General features: G+C 42.2%; 1 protein-coding gene across 1 annotated transcript in view; it reads right to left on the bottom strand.

The window, feature by feature from the left end:
• Positions 1-24,140, bottom strand: part of ENPP1 (ectonucleotide pyrophosphatase/phosphodiesterase 1) — a 58,408-nt gene extending 34,268 nt beyond the window's left edge. The window contains exons 1-5 of the mRNA XM_069851914.1: positions 23,952-24,140; positions 5,979-6,051; positions 4,012-4,128; positions 1,625-1,750; positions 1,391-1,451 (exon numbers count right to left, since the gene is read on the bottom strand). Coding sequence (XP_069708015.1) covers positions 1,391-1,451; positions 1,625-1,750; positions 4,012-4,128; positions 5,979-6,051; positions 23,952-24,140 — 566 coding nt within the window. The remainder of the gene's footprint in view (positions 1-1,390; positions 1,452-1,624; positions 1,751-4,011; positions 4,129-5,978; positions 6,052-23,951) is intronic.
• Between the last annotated feature and the right edge of the window lie 616 nt (positions 24,141-24,756).

Raw genomic sequence — 24,756 nt, 5'->3', positions numbered from 1 at the left:
AGCATTTGTGCCACTAACTTACACTATGGTTCTGCATGATGCTCTTGCTTGTTAACCCACCATTTGGGTGCAACACTGCCCAGTATTGCATTAGGGAAATAAGCATCCTACTATTGGACCCCAACAGAGTCCTGCACGGCTCCTGACCTCCGAACAGGGATTTAATGACAAAAGCTTCTAGAACCACCTGGCCCTCCTCCATAGGGGGTTAACAAGGACTTGGACTTCAAGCCAGAGACAAGCTCTAATTTCTGTATTGAAGAAGGTTCTGAAGTGGTGGCTGTTGCTGTCTGGGTTTTATTGCTCTGAATAAGAAAAAAAGGTGCTCTCTTGGTATAAACTACTCTAAAAGGAAACCTTATTTTATAATATTATTACTCCAGTTAATAATGTATTAAAATTGTGCTATATTTAGCATAAAACAAAAAACCTAATGACATAGGAATAAAGTCCAATATTTACTTTAGTAAAAATATCCCCAGCACATCACCATTTCAAATTATCAAAATAAAAATAGTTCTGATTTTTGATGCTTTTCAGACAAGAACATAATTGAATTCAATTCATTTAACAAACTTCTGCAGTGGAACACTTTTCAATCAAGACCATTTAAGTCACTTCTATTACCTTACACAAGCAATCAAAGTTTTCAGTCAACTTTAAAGTTAATCTAAAGATCACACAGTCAAAAGAGTACAAGATATGCAAGCTTTTTTCCTGGCTGGGAGCTTTGCTGTACTATTTGAGCCCAATTGCTGATGCCATGAACTAGATGAGTCATTTCTCACACTGTGTATACGTAACTTGCAGGAGCGGGCCCAACGTGGAGCTGAGCCAGAGAATACAAGGATACCATGGCATTTTACACCTTTTAAAGAAAGTAGTTCAGACAGTTTGCAAATAATGCTTTTCCACTGCTGGTGAAATTGGGACAGCAATCTGCATTTTACAGCTCTGGAGCTGTAACAAGCAAGGAAGAGGAAAGATTTTTAGAAGTGACCAGGGAGACAGTGAGTCTTGGGAGTCAGATTGCTGGGGGCATCCCAAAATATTTGGGACGGTGGGTATTGGAGCACATATAGGACAACAATGAAGCTGGCACAAGGCAGAGCTGCTCAGAGTAAACACATCTGTGAGAAACAGCAGGGTTCAGGAAACAGCATATCTTGCAAGTAAAGCAAGCGCTGGGATATGTAAGTGCTGCTGGGATAGAGCAACTTGATCTGTTAGTAGGCACTATCAAATGCTAGTTGAACAGGTGTCCTTCTCTGTCTGGCAGCTGCTCTTACCGTTAAGACAGAGAAGCAGGTCTCAGGGAGGCACAGTAGGGAAAATATAAAAAAATGAAACAAGCAAAGAGCAGAGCTATGTGAACATACAATATCCTCACCCTTTTGGACACTGAGGCTCAGTAATCTCCTCACACTCTTCTTCAACCCAGCTTGCCTCTCCTTAAAACAAATGAGTGCAATTTATTTTTTTAAGACAGTACATTGTTATTACTGATAAATGTAAGGTTTTTTTCATTTTACTGGGTGCTTTTTAGATTATATTATGTCTGAGCTCCTTTCATATAAATACATCTACAAATAAGAGACTGTAGGAATTTGTTGAGGATATTTACCTTTACAAACAGCATAATAATTGACACAGCAATCTTTATTTTCCATACAATCATCTGAACAGGAACAATGATATTCTGTTCGCCTCTTCTCTCCACACCTGAATTTATTGCAGATCCATATATGGGCTAAAAAAACGGACAAGAGAACAGCACAATGATTAATACCAGTTTAAATGCAGAACTGCTAAACTAAAGCATTAAGTTCTATCTCAAGTGCATACTCAGTAAAAACAGTCCTGAAGTATCTCATGCATGCATGACACTGCAAACTTTGGCACTTCAGAAAACAAAAATAACCATGACTAAATAACCAAAGTGTGTAGCCATCTGAATGCAATTATGCAGCATATGGTTTTAAGTATCACAAAAGAGGTCAACAGAAAGAATGCTTTCTACAGACTTACTTGAACACAGAATAATTTATGTGGGTTTAATCCAGTAAATACATACTACAAAGAAGCTCCCAAACAACTCCTCCAAAAAAAAACAAAAACCCAAACCAACTTGAGTCTGTATTTTGAATGCCTAAAAACCATAGAGCAACAGTAGCTTATTCTGACTTACACAGAAGTCAGAATGGATTTTACCAGTCATCATCAAGCACTCCAGCTTCTTTTGGTGCCTCCTGGACATAGTCATAGCTCTACCACTATTTGAGACTATATACATAAACTCACAGAAAGACCCAACTTCAGCTTCATTGCTAGTTTTAGAGATTCTTTCCTGAATTGTACGGATTTTTCTGAACAAAATATTCCAATAAATCCTAACAAAATGAGCATCTTCAATTGACCAGTTTCAAACCAAAGTAGATCCTTTGCAGTCAAAGAGGATTAATGTGAACAAATTTACCGAGTGAATACTTAAGTGAATAGACGACACATAGAACACATAGACGACACATAGAACACATAGACGACACATAGAACACATAGACGACTAATCTAATTGTTGGAATAGAGGACAAGCAGTATGCGATCTTCATATATGAACAGCAATTAGAAATCCCTAAAAGCATCCTCAAGAGGTTAATCTCACTTTCAAGAACACTGAATTTCAGTAACTCCATCAATGTCAGTAGATCTTTATTTCTGTGAGAGACAGAATAATCTATTCTGGATCTAGTTACCCAATACGATTTGGAATTAGAATTTTACTCTCGATTGATATTAGGAATAAGTAATTTAAAAAACCAACACCAAGCAATTTAGTAATTCAGTGCTAAAAAAGACTAGTTTGTTTTTAAAGAATGCTTTAAACAAAGCAATGTAATGAAATCAAGTGGAGACTAAATCCCATCCAATTATTCAATACACAAAAAGCTTAGTGCAATTTAGAGGACCTTTCAATAATGGTCAGTTGTAGCAGGGATCTGAGCTCAGTTTAATCATTTGGTTTTAGAAGTCAACATGGGAATTTTTAATTTTGGGGTAAGACTACATTGGTAAGTTTTACAAATACACATAAAGAAGACTGAAAAGAAAAAATAGCTAACTTAAGACTGCTGCATTTGAAACTCTAAGGCAAAACTAAATTAGAAGAATCTGCTATGTTCTGTCATTAGCATTAACATCCACATTAACATCTTCCCCTGTAAAATACATCCATGGTACTTCCCACGCCATGGCTCATCTGACCTTTGCATTCTGACAAATCACGAGAACTGCTTCTCACTTCACAATCATTCTACAGCAGCACAATCTGTTTTGTCAGCCTGACCCTTGCTTAATACTAGCGCTGAACAGGACAGAGGACCTGAGTAGCTAGATAGGGAGAGATGGCAGCTTTCACAGAGCTGCTCTGTCCTTCCCCCCTTTTTTTGTGGGTGATGACAAAGATAAAATATGCAGAATCACTCCTATTCCTAGCCTGCTTGAGAATGTAGGAGTTGTCCATGATGCTAGGCATAATACAGGTCACTGTTCTCTGACTCCCAGACAGAGAACAAAAGGCTGGCTGAGACTTCAAGTTGCAGTTGTTCCTCCTCTTTCCAAGAGGGAGGGCTGCAGCAAAGCCTCAGGGCGTTTCTCCTCACAGAAGCTATAAAAAAGCAGTCTACTGGTTAAAGCCAGCTCCTATGTCGCCCAGCTGTGTGAAATACAAGCTTTGTTTGTGTGCAGCAAAGAGTTGCACCAGAGCCCTAATGGTTCCACAGGAGTCCCTAGTGCCACCATCACCACTGTAACTCCACCTGTCGTTGCAACAGAGAGAGCACAAAGATAGAGAGACCACCAGCATCACAATCATCTGCTGTTCAGTTACCAATCTCATATACTCACAGCTTATCAAGGGTTACAGCCACGTGACTACAACAGTCCTCAAATGTGCAGAGTGGCCCCACGTCACAGAATAGGAAGGGTTGCCCCACAGCTTTTCTCCATCCTTACCTGGTTGTATACATGTTTCCTGGTAATCCAAGCAGCAGTTTCCAAGCTTGACACAGTCTCTATCACAGCGGCAGCTTCCAAAGGTCCTTTCAAAGCAACGACCTTTGCAGGTTTTCACTGTAATATTGCATAGTGTTAGATGTCAGTGGCTGAGCCAAAATCAATGAACAAGCAAAATAAATCAAAAAGGTCAGCGTGTGGAATGGCACAGCTGGTCATTCCACAGCTTACAGGATGGCTGCAAAACCAGTGACAGTCAAAGGAAAAGGAAAGTCTTGGAGCAACGAAATATTTATTCTCCCTAATTGAAAAAAATATATTTTCCTCATATTGAACAATGGATTCTGTTCTGTTTTAGCAGGAATATGGTTTTTAATTATTGACAAAAGCATGTGAAATAAGACTACAAATCTAGTTGCAACTGTCCCTGCCTTTCTGTATCACCAGAATATAGAAGTACCATCACTGAGAATATTGGAAAGTACCTATGCAAGGAAATCTGAACCTAGGTTTTCAATAAGAGTGCCCTAAATAGTGAAATGTTTTTGCAGAGAACGCCGATTTTCATTTTCACATCTGACAATGTTCCACTTTCTATAAATAAAATTAATTAGGATCTAGACTGCATTGACTATACTTGCAACTCTCCCATGCTGACCACTTGTTTGTATAATTGTTTTCAAACAAATCGGAGGAACCAAAGAAGCCCAGTTCTGCACCCTGCTGTATAACGGTTAAAGTATTACCTCAAGACACAAGAAGGGCTTTTCCACAGAATAGTTTAGGTTGGAAAAGCCCTTTAAGGTCAACCAACTCCAACCATAAACCTGTCAAGTCTGCCATGTCCTTAAGCGCCACATCTACACATTTTAAATACCTCCAGTGATGGCAACTCAACCACTTCACTGAGCAGCCTGTTCCAGTGTTTGATAATTCTTTCTGTGAAGAAGTATTTTCTAACACCTAGCCTAAACTTCCCATGGCACAACTTGAAGCCATTTCACATCAGCTTGAGTGTACAGCTCACTAGCTTAATTTTTATACAGTTTTATGTAAAGAACAAACAAACATAGTATTCTTACACTAGACTGAGGTTGCCTGGGGTAAAAAAAACCAACACAGTAATCTGAAGCATTAACCACACTTAAGCAGTTGGTCAGTCAGTTTAATCCTATGCAATCAACAGTGGGCTGTAAGGTAAATCCTTCCTCATTTTGGCTCCTCTTCAAGAATCTTGAGGTGTGTGACATTAGGAAAGTTAGATAATAATGAGCCAATACTGCAAAGCTGTAATAAAATTATAAAAAGACCTGATTAAATGAATTCTAGTTAAAAATCATTGTAGGAATTGTAGTACTGTGTTAAACAGATCAACTTTGAAATGATTCTAGAAAGTTGTTATCCAAGTAAAGTTTAATTTCTTAAAATATCTTTCATCATCTTCTACCTGAAGAAGCTTCACCACTGAAAAAACCCACGTATTTTTCAGGACAGAAAACAGCCAGGGAATTTCACAAGGAATGTTTTCAGACTACAATTCTAACCAGTAAAAAAAATAACTTTTATTCCTGCTCCATAATTGACTGGAAAAGATGAAAAACAAATGTTCCAGGACAACATGAAATAGAACTTGTTGGTTTGGGTTTTTTTTTTATAGTGAACAGAGAAAAGCCAGCCATGCAACACCACCACAGTGACAGCTGGGATACATGGAAGCTGCCAGACCAGACACTGAGTGCCAGGATCAGTTTACCTCTCAAGTGAGTACACACAAGTACTGAGAACACCTGAGGTATATTTCCCAGTATTTTCATTCCACTCTAACTGAAAATGCTTCCAGCAATTTAACCAATCCTTTTCCTGCAACAAGAAAGGGTGGCATTCTAATAATATTAAAATTAATTTACGAAAAGGAAAGAAAAAGTAATTGCTTAGAAATACTACTAAATAAAATGCATATTAGTTACCATCTTTTGAACAGCTAGGTTTCAGGCCAAATATACATCCTAGGATCGTTGTTAATATGCAGACACATAGTACCTGTGGGGCAGGGAAGAAAAAGTAATCTTAAATGACCACTGAATGGTTTTGAAAGCCCTCATTTTCTCTATTATGCTATACAAGTGTACTGCAATTGATAAACATGTGGATTAGAAGGCTAATTTAACTGCTTTCACAAGCAGCTTTCACTCTCAGAAGCAGTTATGTTATTTGCAATTAATGACTTGCACATGAACACAAGTAATTCTCAAGACTGTGCCTGTGTGTTTCACTTCTTATCAAGTTATTTAAAGCAGGCATGATATATTTCTTTCTCTCTAATAAAATAGAGAGATGTTTACGGTTACACACACATTAATTTCAGAGAAAACTTTTTTTGCTCCATTTCTTTTCTCCTAGGTTTTCCTACGGAGGTGAAGCAAAGTTTTGCCATTGACCACAAACAGAACACATGGCCCTTAGAGTGATACCTATAATTTTCTTAGGCTGGAAAACCTTTTCCCACTTCCGAGTATCCAGTTCATACTAGATGTTTCTCCATACCATGGTAAGCAACTGTGGGATGTCACCTTAGACCGACCAGTGTCTTACACTGACCAGAAACTACAACCATGTTTATTTTGGATTCTGAATACATTAAAGATGTCAAACAAGCACCATATTGCCCTTGGCCAGCATTTTAGGGTAACATCTAATGACTACTCAAATACAGAAAGATTTCTTTTAACCGCATTAAGTAACACTTTTGGTCCATAAACCTTCAGGAAAACTGTATGTCTTATCAATGCATATACAATAATTAGAGTCCAGCAAAGCCAACAATGCACTTATGGCTAGGCTATCGTATTGAATTCGACACTTGAATACAGTGCCTCTTCTTTCAAGACTTTTGGCAAACAAATAATACAGACTTTCTTACTCAGAAGTATTTGTGAAAGTATGGGTAGAAGAGAATGTACATGTCCCCCTTCTGGTCTTGCTTCCTGAGGAAAAACTGCTTTCAAGCAACACTTCAGTAACTTCACATACGTGCCTGCACAAAGTCTGCCCCTTTTTTTCCTCCTCCTCCTCCTCCACCACTAGGTTAGCCTTTGGAGTATGTCGTCTGAATCGCTGTACCATGCAACAGAAATTCATCTCATTTTAAAGTACACATAATTATTTCCCAATGTTGCTTTTTGAAAGGCTGCGACCACTTCAGTAAATAAAAAAACTATTTGTGTTGGTTTTAACAAATAAACAGCTCACAAAGCAGTTTTGTTCTCTAAGCAGTTAATAAAGACCATAAGGAAACTTTCTGGAATGTGTAGCATTGAAATTCAGTTATTTTGCATTTTTGACATACAAATTATCACAAAATATATTAAAATAAAAAATATATGAAATATGACAAAATATGAAAATGTGCCCATAACTCTAAGAATTAAATTAGGCTATGACTGCTTTCAAAATAGTTCCCTTCTGAGTTAACAGACAGCTGCATATGGTGCTGCCAATGTTCGAAGCAATTCCACAGATCAATTATCTGAAAGGCTGTTGAGGATCTCTGCCATTTTTGCTTCTACATCATCAACTGACAAAAAAAATGGGTTCCTTTGAGCACCAACTCGATCTTTGTGAAGAGGGAGCCATGTCTGGCAAATAGGGTGGATACTCATGCACAGTGATGTTATTAGCTAAAAACTACTTCACAGACAGCATTGTGGGCTGGCACACACTGATATTTTCTGACTGGGCTAAGAAAATGTCTATATTTGAACACATGTCCACTCATACTGAGTGAAGCAATTGAGTCAAGCCTTGTCTTACTGTGACAGGCTAGAACATGTTCTATAACCATCTCTGTCTTTCTCCTCCCACTCTTGGTTTTTAGGCAACAGGTTTAGTCTTTTTTTTGGTTCAACCACATACAGAACTCATGAAAACAGGAATGGGACCTGATGAAACTTTGGCCTAGAATTCTGAAACAAGCAAGTCTGTGTTGAATAGGAACAATTCCAAAGTCTAGCGGAGAAATAAGGTACTTTTTGAGTACAAATCTGTCTTCAAATTGACAGGGAAAGAAGGAAAATAATATAAGAATGTGGAAAAAAATCTAGCATTATCAATACACTCAAATATGCTTCAACTGGTAGAAAGGTCTAAGCCTCAGTTAACTCAGCTGTAGAGAACAAATACAACTATAGAGCTCTGGATTTGTCTTTTTTTGTTTAAAGAGCATACTAATATGTGCAGTACCGACAACAGTTTCTGTTAAGTCAGTAACAGTAGTAAAAAACTCTTCCGGATCTTTGAAATCTTCCATATGAAGTATCACCTAGATGAGAGCATGTGCACAGCTAGGTAGGTAAGCACATCAAAGGCAAGAAGTCAAAGCCCAGACAAATCAGCAGAAAGAACAAAAGGTGTTATCATACTTTTACCTTGCATATTATTTGGAAATTACAAATTGACACATTTATATTTAAAAAGCCAGCTTGAGAACACTTTTTTCAGGGTGAGAATATTTTGCTTTTCTACTCCCACCATGCCCTGCTCCTAAGATTAAACAGTAGAATGTCCTCTAAAATGTAACCACAAATAGGCTTTAAAACAAAACCCATACCTGTTCTATCTGTAAGAGTGTTATTCCCATATCTTCAAATAGCTATGTGACACGTGGGACATCTGTCACCTAAAGCATCGTTGCAACAAAAAAAATTGCAGTGCCACTAAATGGACTATTAACAATCCACCATGGAGCTTTATTACAGGTAATGCATGTTTAAAATCCAGGAATTTAATTGTGACACCAAATTAATAAAAATAAAATCTAAATAAAACCCACCTCAAAGTGTTAGTATTACAACACCTCACAAATAAAATTGGTCAACCCTCACTAAGGTTCTCACAAATAAGTCCTGAGATTTTGGCATCAGGTGTTACAAAGCCACAGGTTTCATTGTATTCCAAATTTTTACACTTCCATGAACAAAATTAATTCCAACAAGCATAAACATGAAAGGATTATGTTCACCAAGGCATATGAATGCTCTTTTGGGTAGGAAATAATACAAAATGATATGGTACTTGATACAGTAGTGCAGCTTGTGTTTCCTGCAAGCAATATTCTGGAAACTTCATAGTCAAAAGCCACAGCATACTACAAATGCTCTGTCTTTACACCACAAATCAGTTCAGCTCTCAAATTTCTTACGTACACACACAAGGAAAAAAACATGGTCCAGGTCCTTACCCAGCATACTATGTCCATGTATAATAAATCAAGATCTGTGAACTTCTGTTTACTCATTACATTCAAGCCTTCACCTTCTTAACATCAGTTCCACTAGCTTAAATTTTAGTCTCAGAAATACTTTACTGCACTAAAGCTCCTCAGCTTGGTGTCATCTGCAAACTTGCTGAGGGTGCACTCAATCTCGCTGTCAATATCATTGATGAAGAGATTAAACAGCACTGGTCCCAGTACAGATCCCTGAGGGACACCACTTGTCATGGATCTCCACCTGGACATGGAGCCATTGACCACTACTCTTTGAATACAACCATCCAACCAGTTTCTTATCCACTGAATGGTCCACCCATCAAACCCATATCTCTCCAGTTCAGAGAGAAGGATGTTGTGGGGGATTGTGTCAAAGGCTTTATGGAAGTCTAGATAGATCACATCTGATGGTCTACCCGTATCCACTGCTGGGGTTACCCCATCATAGAAATCCACTAAATTGGTCATACAGGATTTGCCCCTGGCGAAGCCGTGCTGGCTGCCATTAATCACCTCCGTGTCCTCCATGTGCTTTAGCACAGCTTCTACGAGGATCTGTTCCATGATCTTCCCAGGCACAAGGGTGAGGCTGACAGGTCGGTAGTTCCCAGAGTTGTCTTTTCTATCCTTTTTAAAAATGGGCACATTACCCTTCATCCCGTCACCAGGGACTTCTCCTGATTGCCATGACTATTCAAATATCATGGAGTGGCTTGACAGCCACATCTGCCAATTCCCTCAGGACTCTGGGGTGCAACTTATAAATGTTCAAGTTCCTCAGGTGGTCACATGATCCTCATCTACTGCAGGAGATGGTTTACCCCCCTGGTCACCATCTTGTTGTCCCATGACCCAGGAGGGGTGAGCAGAGCTGTTATCAGTGAAGACTGAGGCAAAAAAAGTTGCTGAGTACCTCAGACTTCTTGTCTGTTGATACGAGGTCACCATTCCCAACCATCAATGGGGGTGCGTTCTCTTCGACCTTCCTCTTTTGATTGACATACCTGTAGAAGCCCTTCTTGTTAGTCTTTTTACTTACTTCCTTTACTTGTACTTCCCCAAGGCTCCAGTTGTGCCTTGGTCTTCCTGACCTCATCCCTACACAACCAGGCAGCGTCACTATACATTTCCCAGGTTACCTGTCCTTGCTTACACTGCCTGTGTAGTTTCCTCTTCTTTAGTTTAACCAGCAGGTCTCAACTCAGCCACACCTGTCTCTTCCTTTTCCTGCCTGATTTTCTACATACAAGGACTGAGCACTCTTGCACTTTATGGAAAGCATCCTTAAATACTTGTCAGCTCTGTTCCACTCCCCTGTCTCTGAGGACCATGTCCCAGGGGATCCTACTGAGTAATTCCTTGAAGAGCTGGAATTCTGCTTTCCTGAAATTCAGAGTCCTGACTATACTCCTCACCTGTACCACATCCCTCTGGATCTTGAACTCCACCAGTACATGATCACTGCAGCCCAGGCTGCCTCTGATCCTAATGTCACTGATGAGTTCATTTGTATTAATGACCATCAGCTCCACTACTGCATCCCCTCATGTCAGAGTCTCTATCAGCTGGACTAAGAAGTTATCCTAAATGCACTCCAGGAGTCTCCTGGATTGCCTACAGCTTGCTGTGCTACTTCTCCAGCATATCTAGGGGCAGTTGAAGTCCCCATGTAGGATGAGAGCTTGCAACCATGAAGCTTCCTGTAGCTGAAGGAAGAAGGCTTCACCAGTTGGTTCTTCTTGATCAGGTGGACTGTAGCATACACCACCCACAAGGTTCCTGTTAGTTCTTCCATCTTTAATTTTGACCCACAAGCTTTCTACCTGTTCGTGGCTACTCTTCAACAACAGCTCTTCACATTATATCCCTTTCCTGAGATAGAGGGCAACAACTCCACTCCTCGTTCCCCGTCTGTCCCTTCTGAACAGCCTGTAGCCATCAATAGCCACACTCCAGTCATGGCATTCATCCCACCACGTTTCCATGATGGCAACTAGATCATAGCTTTCTAGTTCACAGTGGCTTCCAGCTCCTCCTGCTTGTTACCCAAGCTTCATGCATTAGTGTAAAGGCATTTCAGCTGGGCTGCTGGTTGCATCACCTTCCCAGTGGACCCTTTATTACCTACAAGGTGTTTTAGAGAAGTGTTCTCCCTGACACCTGACCCCTGTCCTCCCACTGCTTGTTACAGGCTAGCCTGATGTTGTCCCCCTTCCCCTTCACATCTAGTTTAAAGCCCTATTGACAAGCCCTGCAAGCCCCCGGGAAAAGATCCTCCTCCCCCTCTGAGAAAGGTGGCTCCCATTTGATACCTGTTATCCCGGTGCCACATAGGCCACTCCAATATCAAAAAAAACCAAAGTTATTGGAGTGGCACCAGCCACAGAGCCATGTATTAATTGACTGGACCTATCTGAACTGTGCTTTGTCACCACCCGTAACTTGACGATTCAGAAAAATGGTAAGCTTAAAGGTAAAGCATTTGACAATGTTCTGGGACAGCCAACTCTAATCGAGTGGACTACACCATGTAATTGCAGATTAGCGTTAGGCTTTCAATCAAAGCTTTATCTTGAGCCTGAATGACTTCAGTCATGTGGATATTATCCACACAAACGGCACAAATGTTCAGCTGGAACAACACAGAACAACTAATACTAGCTAACAGCAGCAGTAGTCCTGACTAGGCACAGCAAGAGGTGTTACACTAGTAGTTGACCTATAGTTAGTGGAAAGGCTCTAAGACTATCAGCTCTGCAAGTGACAGTATCCAATCTGGGTTTAAAAGTTCCCCAAGTACAGAAAGTCATCTCACTGCTGCAGCCTAAATGAGGACTAATTCACTCCAGTTCTTGCTATATGGAACCTTGCTGCAGCTAGTAGGTTACTAATATTACCAGAACTATTTTACATACAAATAGCTCAGATTTGGGATACTACAGTCTGCTGTGTAACAATTACATATTTTTTTTTTAATCTGTAAAAAGGCAAGTAGCAGCACATGTAGTTCAAAGCTTACTATCTAGAACCTTGCTAAAACCCTGCAACATCCTGCTGCAAACACCAAACTCAAATCCCTAGCTATTACCACACTGTCAACATAACCCCTGCCTTCAAGGTTTAGTCTGTCTTTTTAAGCAAAAAGGAAAAAATCTTACCTGTTCTTTCTTTCCCATATATTCTTCCCCTCACAAGAGAAAGCAAGAATCGAGAAAAAAAGGGCAATTAAAAAAAGAATATGGGAATCCAACATTTAGTAGTGAAGTAGGAAGGCAAATAAAACCAAAGAACCTGACCTTCTCATACCCAGAACTAGCACGTGACCTCTTTATGGTCTGCAACTTGAGATTGCTAGGACAAAATGTCAGATTTGGTTTTAATATAATATTTCAGAAAAGTTTTTAAACTTAACAGTAACAACTGCAGAGAAGAAAGTGTCCTTTTTGCTTTAAAAATAATTTTTAGAAAGTTTGTTTTGGACTCAAGAAACATTGTCATCTAGGGATGAATCTCTGTCACATCACTGCTTCCTTTACGTGGGAGGAAGCAATAAAAGCTTTGCTTTGTAAACACTATAGTGGTCGGGAATAGGTGGTTGAGTGTCTGGAAAACTGCAATCCCAAAAACATTTCAAAAGCCTTTTATTTTGAGCAGGGCAGATGGAAATACAATAACATTTTTAGAGAGCAGAATCATTTCTGTCACTCATCTGTAGAATTGCAGCAGCAAAATGAGAATTTCTCAGCAATCATTTTGGGGAGCTGGCGGAAGGGCTACAGAGCCAGCAAGCACTCAGAGATCCTAAAGAGACTTGTGAACCATACAGCTCTTAGTGACAAGGAAATCTCTCACTAGACTTAGCTACTGTCATCTTTCCTTTGCTATTGTATTTTACTCTTCCTTTAAACTGTCAATACTACTGTCCCTTTTTCTTCACTCTTCTCTAGCTCTGCCCATCACCCCTACTCCCCCTCTGCTCTTCTATTCTGCATCTTCTTTGGAAAAATGAAAGTACTGCTATTTCTTTCCAGGAATAACTATTAAGTTTCTTTTTTGTGCTGATCTTCCTCACTCTGCCTACCACTCACTCAGTTGATTTACACCTTCATTTCTCCATCTCCAGGTTCCTTGGCCACAAAATTTAGTTAATGAATGTGCATTAAACCTTGGAATGACAATTAAACAATTAACAAAGCAGCAATGTAAAGTAGCAGGTTTCTATGCTAATTCCATTATTGACTTCCACAGTTGTGTCACGTCTATCCATGAAGGGAGAATGCCTAGACTGGGCTTGTAATGCCAGTATTCCAAGAACCCATGGAATTTTCCAAAGCCACATCTACAGAGCTAAATAAATTACCCCCAGAAAAAGTTATCAGCACTGAAACAAGCACACCACCTTCTCGCACCGCTCATCTTTCCACATCCGGAAACAGCTTCATGCTCGTCAAAGACTTGCTTCTGTTGATCAACATTCTATATCTATAGCCCAGGAGGAGGAGAGCTGCTGAGGCTCTCAAGTCCTGGTTGTCCTGAAACACTGAATGTGACTGAATTAACTTGAAGCCAGCGGGTAGAAAAATCTAGAGCTTACATCCAAAACCCTTTGAAAGCCAAAAAGAAAGTTTACTCTAAAAATGTACAGCTATTATTGTTTTCCTTCTCAAAGCAGCACGCAGAAGGTCTACTTTCACTGTTTCTGTTGAATGTTCAAGACTGTTATTACATACTACTGCAACCTAAGGTCATTCAAAGGACAAGAATGTTTTCAAGGTAGCTTGAGGCACTAAGATATTATAAAAAGCTTTCACAGATCTTACCAAAGAGTCATAACTTCATTCAGCAGGGAATTATCAGCAGAAGACATTATCATACCATAGCTCTCTAAATACCTTCCAAAACTATTCAAGCATCTGTTTTTTAACAGGAGAGAAAAAGACAGAACAGAGATAGTATCTATCAGCTAGGTTCTAAAAATACTTTCCTTATTTGTTGCTGGCCCAACTCTAGAAGTACATGTTGTCCCGGAAAGTATTAAGACACGAGGTGTTATCAAAGCACACACATTTTGCCCTGGCTGTTCCCCCCCGCCCCCGCAACAGATTTCATCATGAGAGTTTTTAGAGAGAAAATAAAGTGCAACTATATGTTAGCCAAAAAGACCATGAAATATAACTTCTGGTTAAATTTCAAGAAGATAGCAGCTAACTGCTATTTAATCAGCAGGTTGGTTTTTGTAAAAACCTAAGGATAAACAGGACTGAAAAATGATCTTTATGAGAAAAATAAGTATCGCACCTTCAAACACAATTCCTTTATTCAGCACAGCATGCTACAGTCACAGAACAAATGCCACCACGTCATCTGCTTCGGTGGCAACTACATGTGAATGTATAGTTCCATAGAAACAAAGAAAACTGTTACTACTACATCAACTCAAAACTGTTGCCCCAAAAAAGTTGCACCTGACCCAGAGAAAACCAAAACTGGAAAAGAAAACTGCTTTGAGCCATCTTCACGCTATTCCTATTCCAAATATATCCCTTTTCACAAATAAAGCTAGAAGTAGTCCAATTTATAGTACTACCAGAGCTGTAACAAACTTCTGCACAAGCATCTATAACAACATTATACTCTGTTATTCCATTAACAACAAGCAAACAAACAATCAAGCCTTTAACACAAACTTATATAAGCCTTTAACACAGACTTTACGTTGATTTGCCTATATGTCATTACACAGCAGAACTGGAAGAAGGTTCACACTCAGAAATGCAAATACTTGACCTTTTCACTTCACTTCCCTTTTCTCCATAGCTAACTTACTCAGAATTGAATACTTAAATACCCTATTTGCCAGAAGTCCTTATACTATTTTCCTTTGCCCTTCATGACATCCCATTTACAATAAAACCAATTGCAGTCTTACAAGTACCCTTAAAGAAAACTTTTTATACAGCTGACCTATGCAGAATTTTTTCCTTTTCAGTGCAGAAAGGTTTTTATGGGTTTTTTTTTGATACATTTCCTGCCCTACTTTGAAAATAATGCTCCAACATTGACTCCAAAAATTAACTACTGGACAAGATAAAGGCTGTGGATGTGGTCTTCCTGGACTTCAGTAAAGCCTTTGACACAGTTTCTCACAGCATTCTGCTTGAGAAACTGTCAGCCTCTGGCCTGGACAGGCGCACACTCTCCTGGGTGGAAAACTGGTTGGATGGCCGGGTCCAGAGAGTGGTGGGAAATGGTGTGAAATCCAGCTGGAGGCCAGTGACAAGTGGGGTTCCCCAGGGCTCAGTGCTGGGTCCAGCCCTGTTCAATGTCTTTATCAATGACCTGGATGAAGGCATTGAGTGCACCCTTAGCAAGTTCGCGGACGACACTAAGCTGGGTGGAAGTGTCGATCTGCTGGAGGGTAGGGAGGCTCTGCAAAGGGATCTGAACAGGCTGGACCGCTGGGCAGAGTCCAATGGCATGAGGTTTAACAAGGCCAAATGCCGGGTCCTGCACTTGGGGCACAACAACCCTGTGCAGTGCTACAGACTAGGAGAAGTCTGTCTAGAAAGCTGCCTGGAGGAGAGGGACCTGGGGGTGTTGGTTGACAGCCAACTGAATATGAGCCAGCAGTGTGCCCAGGTGGCCAAGAAGGCCAATGGCATCTTGGCTTGGATCAGAAACGGCGTGACCAGCAGGTCCAGGGAGGTTATTCTCCCTCTGTACTGGGCACTGGTGAGACCGCTCCTCGAATACTGTGTTCAGTTCTGGGCCCCTCACCACAAGAAGGATGTTGAGGCTCTGGAGAGAGTCCAGAGAAGAGCAACAAAGCTGGTGAGGGGGCTGGAGAACAGGTCTTATGAGGAGCAGCTGAGAGAGCTGGGGTTGTTTAGCCTGGAGAAGAGGAGGCTGAGGGGAGACCTCATGGCTCTCTACAACTACCTGAAAGGAGGTTGTAGAGAGGAGGGAGCTGGCCTCTTCTCCCAAGTGACGGGGGACAGGACAAGAGGGAATGGCCTCAAGCTCCACCAGGGGAGGTTTAGGCTGAACATTAGGAAAAAAATTTTTCACAGAAAGGGTCATTGGACACTGGAACAGGCTGCCCAGGGAAGTGGTTGATTCACCTTCCCTGGAGGTGTTTAAGGCACGGGTGGACGAGGTGCTAAGGGGCATGGTTTAGTGTTTGATAGGAATGGTTGGACTCAATCTGGTGGGTCTTTTTCAACCTGGTGATTCTATGATTATAGAATAGCTTCTCTGAAGCACATCTATACTATTGTTTCATTCAAACAGGACACTACTGCGATGCAGCACATTGCCAAATTCCATCAGACAGAACATTCTTTAAAACAAGTATTTATCAACTGCCCATAGCATATGGTCACAGTGATGTTTGCCAATATATTAGTTTTAAATACCAAGAAGAGAAATTTTTCAAACCTTTCATGTTCTCATAGCCTTTAATTTGCTCCACTCTTCCTTTCAGATGAAAGCTACAAGAACATATCTTCCATGGCAAGTCAAACCAGAACAATTCACTCCTTGTGTTATTCTATTGATACTAAGGAAAGAAATTTTGCAAAGCAGAATTGGAAGGAAACCTTGAATAATTTTTGTATGTTTGACCTTGCCTGAAATCTAACAATTTTCACACAGTAATTAGGTTGTTCTGAACTCAAGTTAATAATTATTTCTACAGAAAGTCTATCCATTTAAACAATTAATGCATTCCTTATTACTTCAGTATCCAAGAGCCTTGCAGAACTACATGAAGATGGTGTTCAGACTAAGAGCACACTCCTCCCTTCCAGGAGTTTGGCTGCCTGTGCTTGAGGCCAGTTCTTCAACACCATTTCAGCTGTTGAGAGCAATGTTTGGGTAATCCCAATCAGCCTTGAAGACAGCTCTTCAACAAAAAGCTAAAAGAAGCTTCACCTTGTTTTAGCCAGCTCTGGCCTCAGTCCCCTTCCTGACCTGTGTTACAGCCACACTGCAGTCACGTCCATCCTGCCTAAGCACTCTGTTAACCCTGACCTAACTCAGACCTGACTTCCCTCCTTGACCTTGGACCTGCATCATCACTATGTACTCCTCTGGAAATCTAGACTATTACCTGGACCTGGTTAGAATCCTCAGACCTGATGTGCTCACCTTGCTCAGGTGTGGTGAGACTGTCCCTTTTCAAGGAGGTAACTGCCTGTGCATATCTTGTTGTCACACGTGGATTACAGTTTTACTTTCTCTTTCAACACAATCTGCCCTCATCAGGTACCTGACAGGTAGATAAATACTATTACTGCAAAACTAAAGAAAGGTAATGAAAACCTTAAGGCATGAATTGAGTCAGAGCTCCAAATGCTCCAAGAAATCTGAGCACACAGCCCCAGTCCAATCCACCAGTAATCTACACTCCAATTCCTAGGCACAATACAGATGTTTTCAGGCAGGCAATCAGCTAGCACTGTTGACAGAAGCATGCAAGTCACACAGGTTCCACCACAGTTAAGAGTTCAGGAAACCAGAAGCATTCTCACGCTGCACTCCAAGGTGTGACTGACCCTCACAGTTGGCTTAAGCTTCTCCAGCTCAGCTACATAAGACTATCTTTCAGGATGTCAAGCTGCACACTGTTGTGCTTAGACTGACAACAACATCTAAACTACCCAACTTAAAGTGAGCCGAAATATGCTAAGCAAAGTCACAATCACACCTTTGACTGCAGCACAGCTGCTCCCAAAGTTACCCTAGTCTGGCAATAAAATTTGAAATGAGTTATCAGAATTTTTAACACAGATAGTCCCTATTCTCCGTTGGTGAAGACTATAAGCGTTTGGTGGCGATTTTTTGTTTGGGTTTTTTTGTTTGTTTTTTTTGTTGTTGTTTGCTTTGGGGTTTTTTTTGTTTATGTATAGGCAAGCCTGAATTCCTGCAAGCATTTATGCGGATATATTTTTTATTTCAGCTTCTGTCATCTAGTATAAGATATGCTCACCAAGTCTGTGTGATAAAGTGCAAGTAAAGCAAGATAATGTTAACCCTGAAAACCCCCCAGAGTTCGAATGGCTAAATATGTCTTAGCTTTACTGCATGAGAGCAAGATAATGATTTTTGCCTTCAATACCCAGCATAAAAGTACTCACTTGAAGAATAAATAAATTGTGGATTTACAGCTCCCTGTGTATAGGGAGAATTATTTACAAAGACTTCCTTGAAAAATGCAACTGAAGGAGTAACATGAAGAATGACAGTGATCTTCACATTTGCCAAAGCCTGAATTTTCTTTCGATGGATTAAATTAAGCAACATTTATTGCATGCATTTATAGTTGCAATTGTACTGCAATCAGTTGCATTTAAGCAATATCAACAGCAAGCAATAAAAAAAACTTCTATCAAACATAAGTTTCCACTGTATCTTCAGAACACAAAACAAAACACTACTGGAGCTGGAGAGTTGTAATGCTGATGAAAGACAGGCATTACACTTACTATAAAAGAACTTGCTCCCAAACACTGGGATGAAGTTTCCTCCAAAATACTTAAAATATTGGGGACAGGCCAGGAACTGATTTCATATTTCTTAAACAAAAGCACTTAAGTCTATTTAAACTATGGTCATCCTGTCACTATTATTTTTGACTTATTTCACTAGAGGTTGTTTGACACAAAAAAAAAAAATAAACAACTGCCTAAGTCAACCACTTCATTATTATTGTTAAGCTGTGTGGAGTTTCTTGGAATACAAAGGTTCCATCTGACCTCAACTCAAAACTCTCAGCACCAAGTACTTTCAGTAGGCACTACTTAGAAATAAAATAAGGCAAAATACATAAAGCAAAACCATACAGAAAAAGCTTAAGTGGAATAATTTGCTGATGGTCAAAAAAAAGATTAGAGGAACAATTGAACGTGGTGCCCTGGCCTCCCAAACTCAGGCAAAGTACAGTGTCTTCAAATCCAGTGCTGAAGAACTGACCAATAACCATAAAAATATCCACACCAAGGTCTGCAGAAGTCAATATCCACATTCCAGATCACAAGAGCTGAACACTTTGTCATCATCTTTTGCCTTCTCACATAAGTAACATTAATTCTCTATCCTGTACAAAAAGCACACAGGGAAAGTGCCAGAGTTTGGTACTAGTTTTCTGCACAGTCCCTCCCCTACGAACGGGGAATCTTGTGGAATCAAGACCACATCACAATGATATAACTGCAATGGCACAAGACAGAAGAGAAATTCACCCAATGATCACACCTGTCAGAAGCTCTAACCTAATAGCAGAAGCAGCTTGTGTAGGGTCTAAGCCAACATGCTGCTTCTCCACAAGTCCAATCCATTCCTTGCCTGCTCTCTCACTAGTGGGTCCCCATTTTCTCTTCTCCAACAGCAGATGAAGAAGAGAACACAGCAATGCCTTTTGCCAAAAAAAAAAGTGCTAACCTAGGCATCCTTAGACATATTTAGGAGGAAATTGACAAGGAGTCTTTCAGACACCTGCATAAGGAAAATTTATTTTCAAACCTTCACCACCATGGTGGAAGACAAAAACCCAAAAATTCAAGAAAACCTACACCTGTCTCCAGAATCCTGACACAGCAAACATCTTTCTCTGTATGAGCAGGAAGCGAGCAGCTACGTGTTATTTTGGACTTGGATATCTTGATAGCCAAGAGATCTCTCTGTAGTTAGGTTATCTCCCAATTGCAGCAGTGGCAGATTTTAATTGACAAGACACTCTCCCTTGGGCCAAGATAGTCCGGTTTATGATAAATGGGTGTTTACTAGTAATTTATATCTTGCACACTAAAATTTATATGAAGACCAACAGGCAACTGGAAACAGATTTAGAGAACCATAACTCTAGAAGGGACCTCAAGAAATTTGTCCAATCTCCTGCCCAACGTTGGGTCAAAACTGAATTCAGACTTGGCTACTCAGGGCTTTCTTGAAAACTTGACTTCCAAAGATAGAGACAGTACAATCTCTCTTTGCAGCCAGTTTTGACACTTAAAGGGAAGAAATCACTCAGGATAATTATCTATTATGGATATCTCATTTCAATTTATGGCTGTTGTCTCATTCTCCCACTGTGCACAACATACAGACCCAGGTTACATCTTCTTGACTATGTGCTCAGAGGTATGGGGAAGCTGCTGTTAGGTGTTCTTCACCCAGTCCCCAGACTTAACAAGCCCAGGTCCCCCAGCCTCTACTCACAGACAGGGGCTCCAGCCTCAGACCACCTTGATGGCACTCTGCTGAACTTATTCAAGCAGAACTGAGGACACCAGCCTAGACACCTTATTCCAGGTAGGATCTAGCAAGTGCCGATTACACAGAAAGAAGTCTTCACATGGTTTATCAGTCCCTGGATACAGCTCCACACACTTAGCTTTCACTGCTAGATAAAAAGACAACCAAGATTAGTGCAGAGGCTCCCAAGGATGCCATCTTGGTATGCTTATCATAGTAACCTTCACTGGCTTCAGTTCACAGATGATTACAAGGTCTTGTCCCACTCACTGCCTTATTCTGATTCTTAGGCTGACAAAGAGTTCATTAACTATCCAAAAGAAAAAGTAACCAAACTCACAGGAGTACAACCACATATCCTGGATTGCTTCTCACTGCCACTGCATCCAGCCATAAAACAGAGCAGGTTTCTGGGAGTATGTGCCACAAGTTTACACCATCTCTAATTTTTTAAGTAAAATTTTCTTAATTCACAGTTATTATAGAAGTTCTAGCTACCCTCTCAATTAATCGCAGCGGGCAATCTAATAAAAGGACATTTCAGAAGACTGTTGAGTGTTTGACATGTGCTAAAACACCAGTCATAAACAGACTCAACTGCCTTAATGAAAAAAGTACAAGGAAAAACCACCCCAGACTTAAAATATATTTAAGTGTAATCCCACAGCGTTTTTTAAAATCTTGAAGTATTATTATCTTTATGCACTCCGAAATGCTCAAGTTGCACTTCACAGGAGACCAGCACGCTTTAAAGTCTCAGTTTGGACCTTACCTGGATTTTTTTGATAGTTTATTTCTGATCAGGAATTCTGAAGTTGCAAAAACTCCTTAAGAAATTTTCTAAGCAAAAGTATCAGTTTAAATTAGTTTTCCAGTTCTGACAAAGAAAGCCTGAAACTGCTAAAAATAAACATTACCTATTTTGTTACTTTTATCCTCAATGTTTCAGTTGTTATAAATGCATGGAAAAAATTATTTTAACGGAATGAGTGAATCAGACCAAAATGCAGTGCCTGAGAGTCACTGGCAAGCTGGAATGGAAAACCTCAAACCTAAGCAAGAACTACACAGCTCTTGGGCAGCTGCATGCTGCTCAGTCACACATGGGCAGCAGGTGAGCCTGCAGAAACTATAGGCAGCTCGTTGTACCTTTGTACCTCAAAGCCCAAGCTCAGAAAACCAGCAAGACACAAACTGAAAAGGTGAGCACATAAACCAACATAAATTAATAGAAGGATCACCATCTATCATGACTACTCAAAGCTGGATGCTTTCATTTTGTTGCCTTAGTAAAGCCCCACGGGTTAATAAATTTCTGTAGGCCTGTCCCACAATTTACAGAACCCGACCTTTGCAGGCAACTCTTCTGTTGCTGCTGCATTGCAAGAAAACCTACAGCTGAACTTAGAATTATGCACTGCTACAAGTGGAGGTGACTCTATATCATTTCCTTATCTAACTACATCCTCCCTCAAGAAACAGAGAATCATAGAATAGTTTGGGTTGGAAGGGACCTTAAAAGATCATCTAGCTCCAATCCCCCTGCCATGGGCAGGGACACCTCCCACTAGATCAGGCTGACCAAGACCCCATTCAACCTGGCCCTGAACACCTCCAGGGATGGGGCAGCCACAGCTTCCCTGGGCAACCTGTGCCAGTGTCTCACCACCCTGATGGTGAAGAAATTCTTCCTTATATCAAGCCTAAGTTTGCCCCTCTCCAGTTTATACTTGTTCCCCCTCATCCTACCACCACAAGCCTTTATGAACAGCTTAGGTTTTGAACTGCATATTATTCTTTTCTGCTATTACTACGTATTCCTAAGCCTGAAAAAAGCTGACCTGTTTTCACCATCCAATTGCAATGGCTTCTTTGGCACACCTTAACCTCCCCATAAGACAATTAAGCAATGGAACAAGCTACAAACTGCTACTTTTATTTAAGAGGGCTTTTAATCGGAATAGTTCCCCAAAAGACTTCTAAATGGAAGCTACCATAGACCCTTGCATGAATATTGCTGTTTCCCTTACAATGTTCTAACACACTGGGAAATGCAGCTTGCTACCCATTATGTCAGAAATTATGGAACAACACAGTTGCAATGATATGGTGGATGGTTCATTTTAAATAGTAACTAGAGCACAAAGCTATAAATTTAGAAAGACATCTTGATCCCAACACACTATCGCATTGAAGGAAGACTGCTTATGGAGATGTATATACAGATACATAATAAAGTCCGCTGCAGCTCCTCTGACGCTTCCTTCCAAGAATACCTCAGTTCTTTCACCTTGATAGTGATTTTAGCCTCACAATGATCACTCCAGGCAGTCTGGAAGGTCTTATTTTCACATCCCTACAGAGAGGATAATTATAATACAGCAGTTTGGCTAAAACTAGAAAGTGACCTACCTGCTAACAATGGCTTTGGCCACTGGGGCCTCTCAAAACTCTGAGACAAACTTTCAGTCCCCAGTATGTCTAATTCAGCAAAAAATTGAGTTCTTTGAGTTCTTACACTTCCTCTGTCACAGAATCGTAAAATAGCTTGAGTTGGAAGGGACCTCAAAGATCATCTAGTTCCAACCCCCCTGCCACACGCAGGGACACCTCCCACCAGACCAGGCTGCCCAAGGCCCCATCCAGCCTGGCCTTGAACACCTCCAGGGATGTGGCAGCCACAGCTTCCCTGGGCAACCTGTGCCAGTGCCTCACCACTCTCATAGAGAAGAAATTCTTCCTTATGTCTAATCTAAATCTGCCCCTCTCCAGTTTATACGCATTCCCCCTCACCCTTCATAACCCTTTGTAAACAGTCCCTCCCCAGCTTTCCTGTAGCCCCCCTTCAGGTACTGGAAGGTCACTATAAGGTCCCCCTGGAGTCTTCTCTTCTCCAGCCTGAACAAGCCCAACTCTCCCAGCCTGTCCTTGTACGGGAGGTGCTCCAGCCCTCCGATCATTTTCGTAGCCCTCCTCTGGGCCCGTTCCAACAGCTGTTGAACTGAAAAGCACTTCCTAAGCTTCTCCAACCATGATTTTTGTGTTTCAACCTGCTTGTTTGTTTTCTTGCCTGGTGTGCCTCCTACACCAAACACCTAAAAACACGGCAGGAGACGGAACAACCACTAACGCTACCGAAGAATCGAGGCGGTTCAACCCAGAGCTCCGCCGCCAGAGTACAATTAACCAACTGGAAAGCTCCCAGCCGCCCCGGCAGGCAGGTTGCCGTCTGCAAGCGACACGACCGGCCAAGCGCCGCCCGCCCCGCGAACTCCCCGGAGCCGCCGGTGCCGAGGGCGCCGTCCCCGTCCCGACCCCCGCCTCCCGCTGTCCCAAAGCTCCGCCACGGCATCCCCGGGCGAGGGTCCCGGCGGAGACGCGATCCCCGGGGCGGAGCCGCGGGGCAGCCACCGGTCCTTACTAAGGAGAGCACTTTGTAGGTGTTGGGGTCCTTGCTCTTGCCGGCGGGAGCTCTCTCCGGCTCCTCGGCCACCTCCATGGCCGGCAGCATCGGCACCGCCGCGGCCGGCAGGGCGCCGTCCTCCGCCCCGGCCCCGCCGAGACGGTCCCCGCGGGACTTCCCCGCCGCACGCCGCCCGTTCTCCTGCATGCTGCCGCCGCCTAGACCTCCGCTCGCCGCCACCGAGACCCTTTATAGCCCGGTGGCCCCGCCCCGCCCCGCCCGCCGGCTCCCGGTTCCCCCCGCACCGCCCGCGGGGGACGGAGCGGCGGCCGCCGCGCTCCCCTCCATCCCTCCCTCCGTCCCCGCGGGGGACGGAGCGGCTGCCGCCCGGGCCGCCCCCTTCCCGCAGGTGAGGCAGGCGGAGGGGCGGCCTCGGAGCCCCCCGTGACTTCCCGCTGCTCCGAAATAGCCGCCGGGGGCGGGCGCCGGGCCTCGGGCGAGCCCCGCGGCGGCAGCGGGGGCGGCGCAGGTGTGCGGGGCGCCCAGCGCGCAGCCGCCAACCGGGCTCTCCTCGCCGCCTGCTTATCGCCGGCCGCCTCCGCGCGGAGAAGGTGCTGCTGTCCCTGCCCCCCGCCCCTTCCCGGAGATGGCTTTCCTCCCAGCCCAAAGCGGGCATCGGCAGCCGGAGCTCAGCGGGCAGCTTCGTTGTCTTGCCAGGGGACGTTTCTCCTTGTCTGGGGTGATTTCGGGTTCAGTGCCTCCAGGCTAGGCTGTGCCCGGGGGGTGCGGCGGTGTTAGGAGAGAATTTGGTTTTGGGTACCGG

This window comes from Phaenicophaeus curvirostris, chromosome 2 (assembly GCF_032191515.1).
Source record: "Phaenicophaeus curvirostris isolate KB17595 chromosome 2, BPBGC_Pcur_1.0, whole genome shotgun sequence".
Lineage (NCBI taxonomy): Eukaryota > Metazoa > Chordata > Aves > Cuculiformes > Cuculidae > Phaenicophaeus > Phaenicophaeus curvirostris.
The sequence above is the reverse complement of the archived record's forward strand: the minus strand, read 5'-3'. Positions and strand labels throughout refer to the sequence as shown.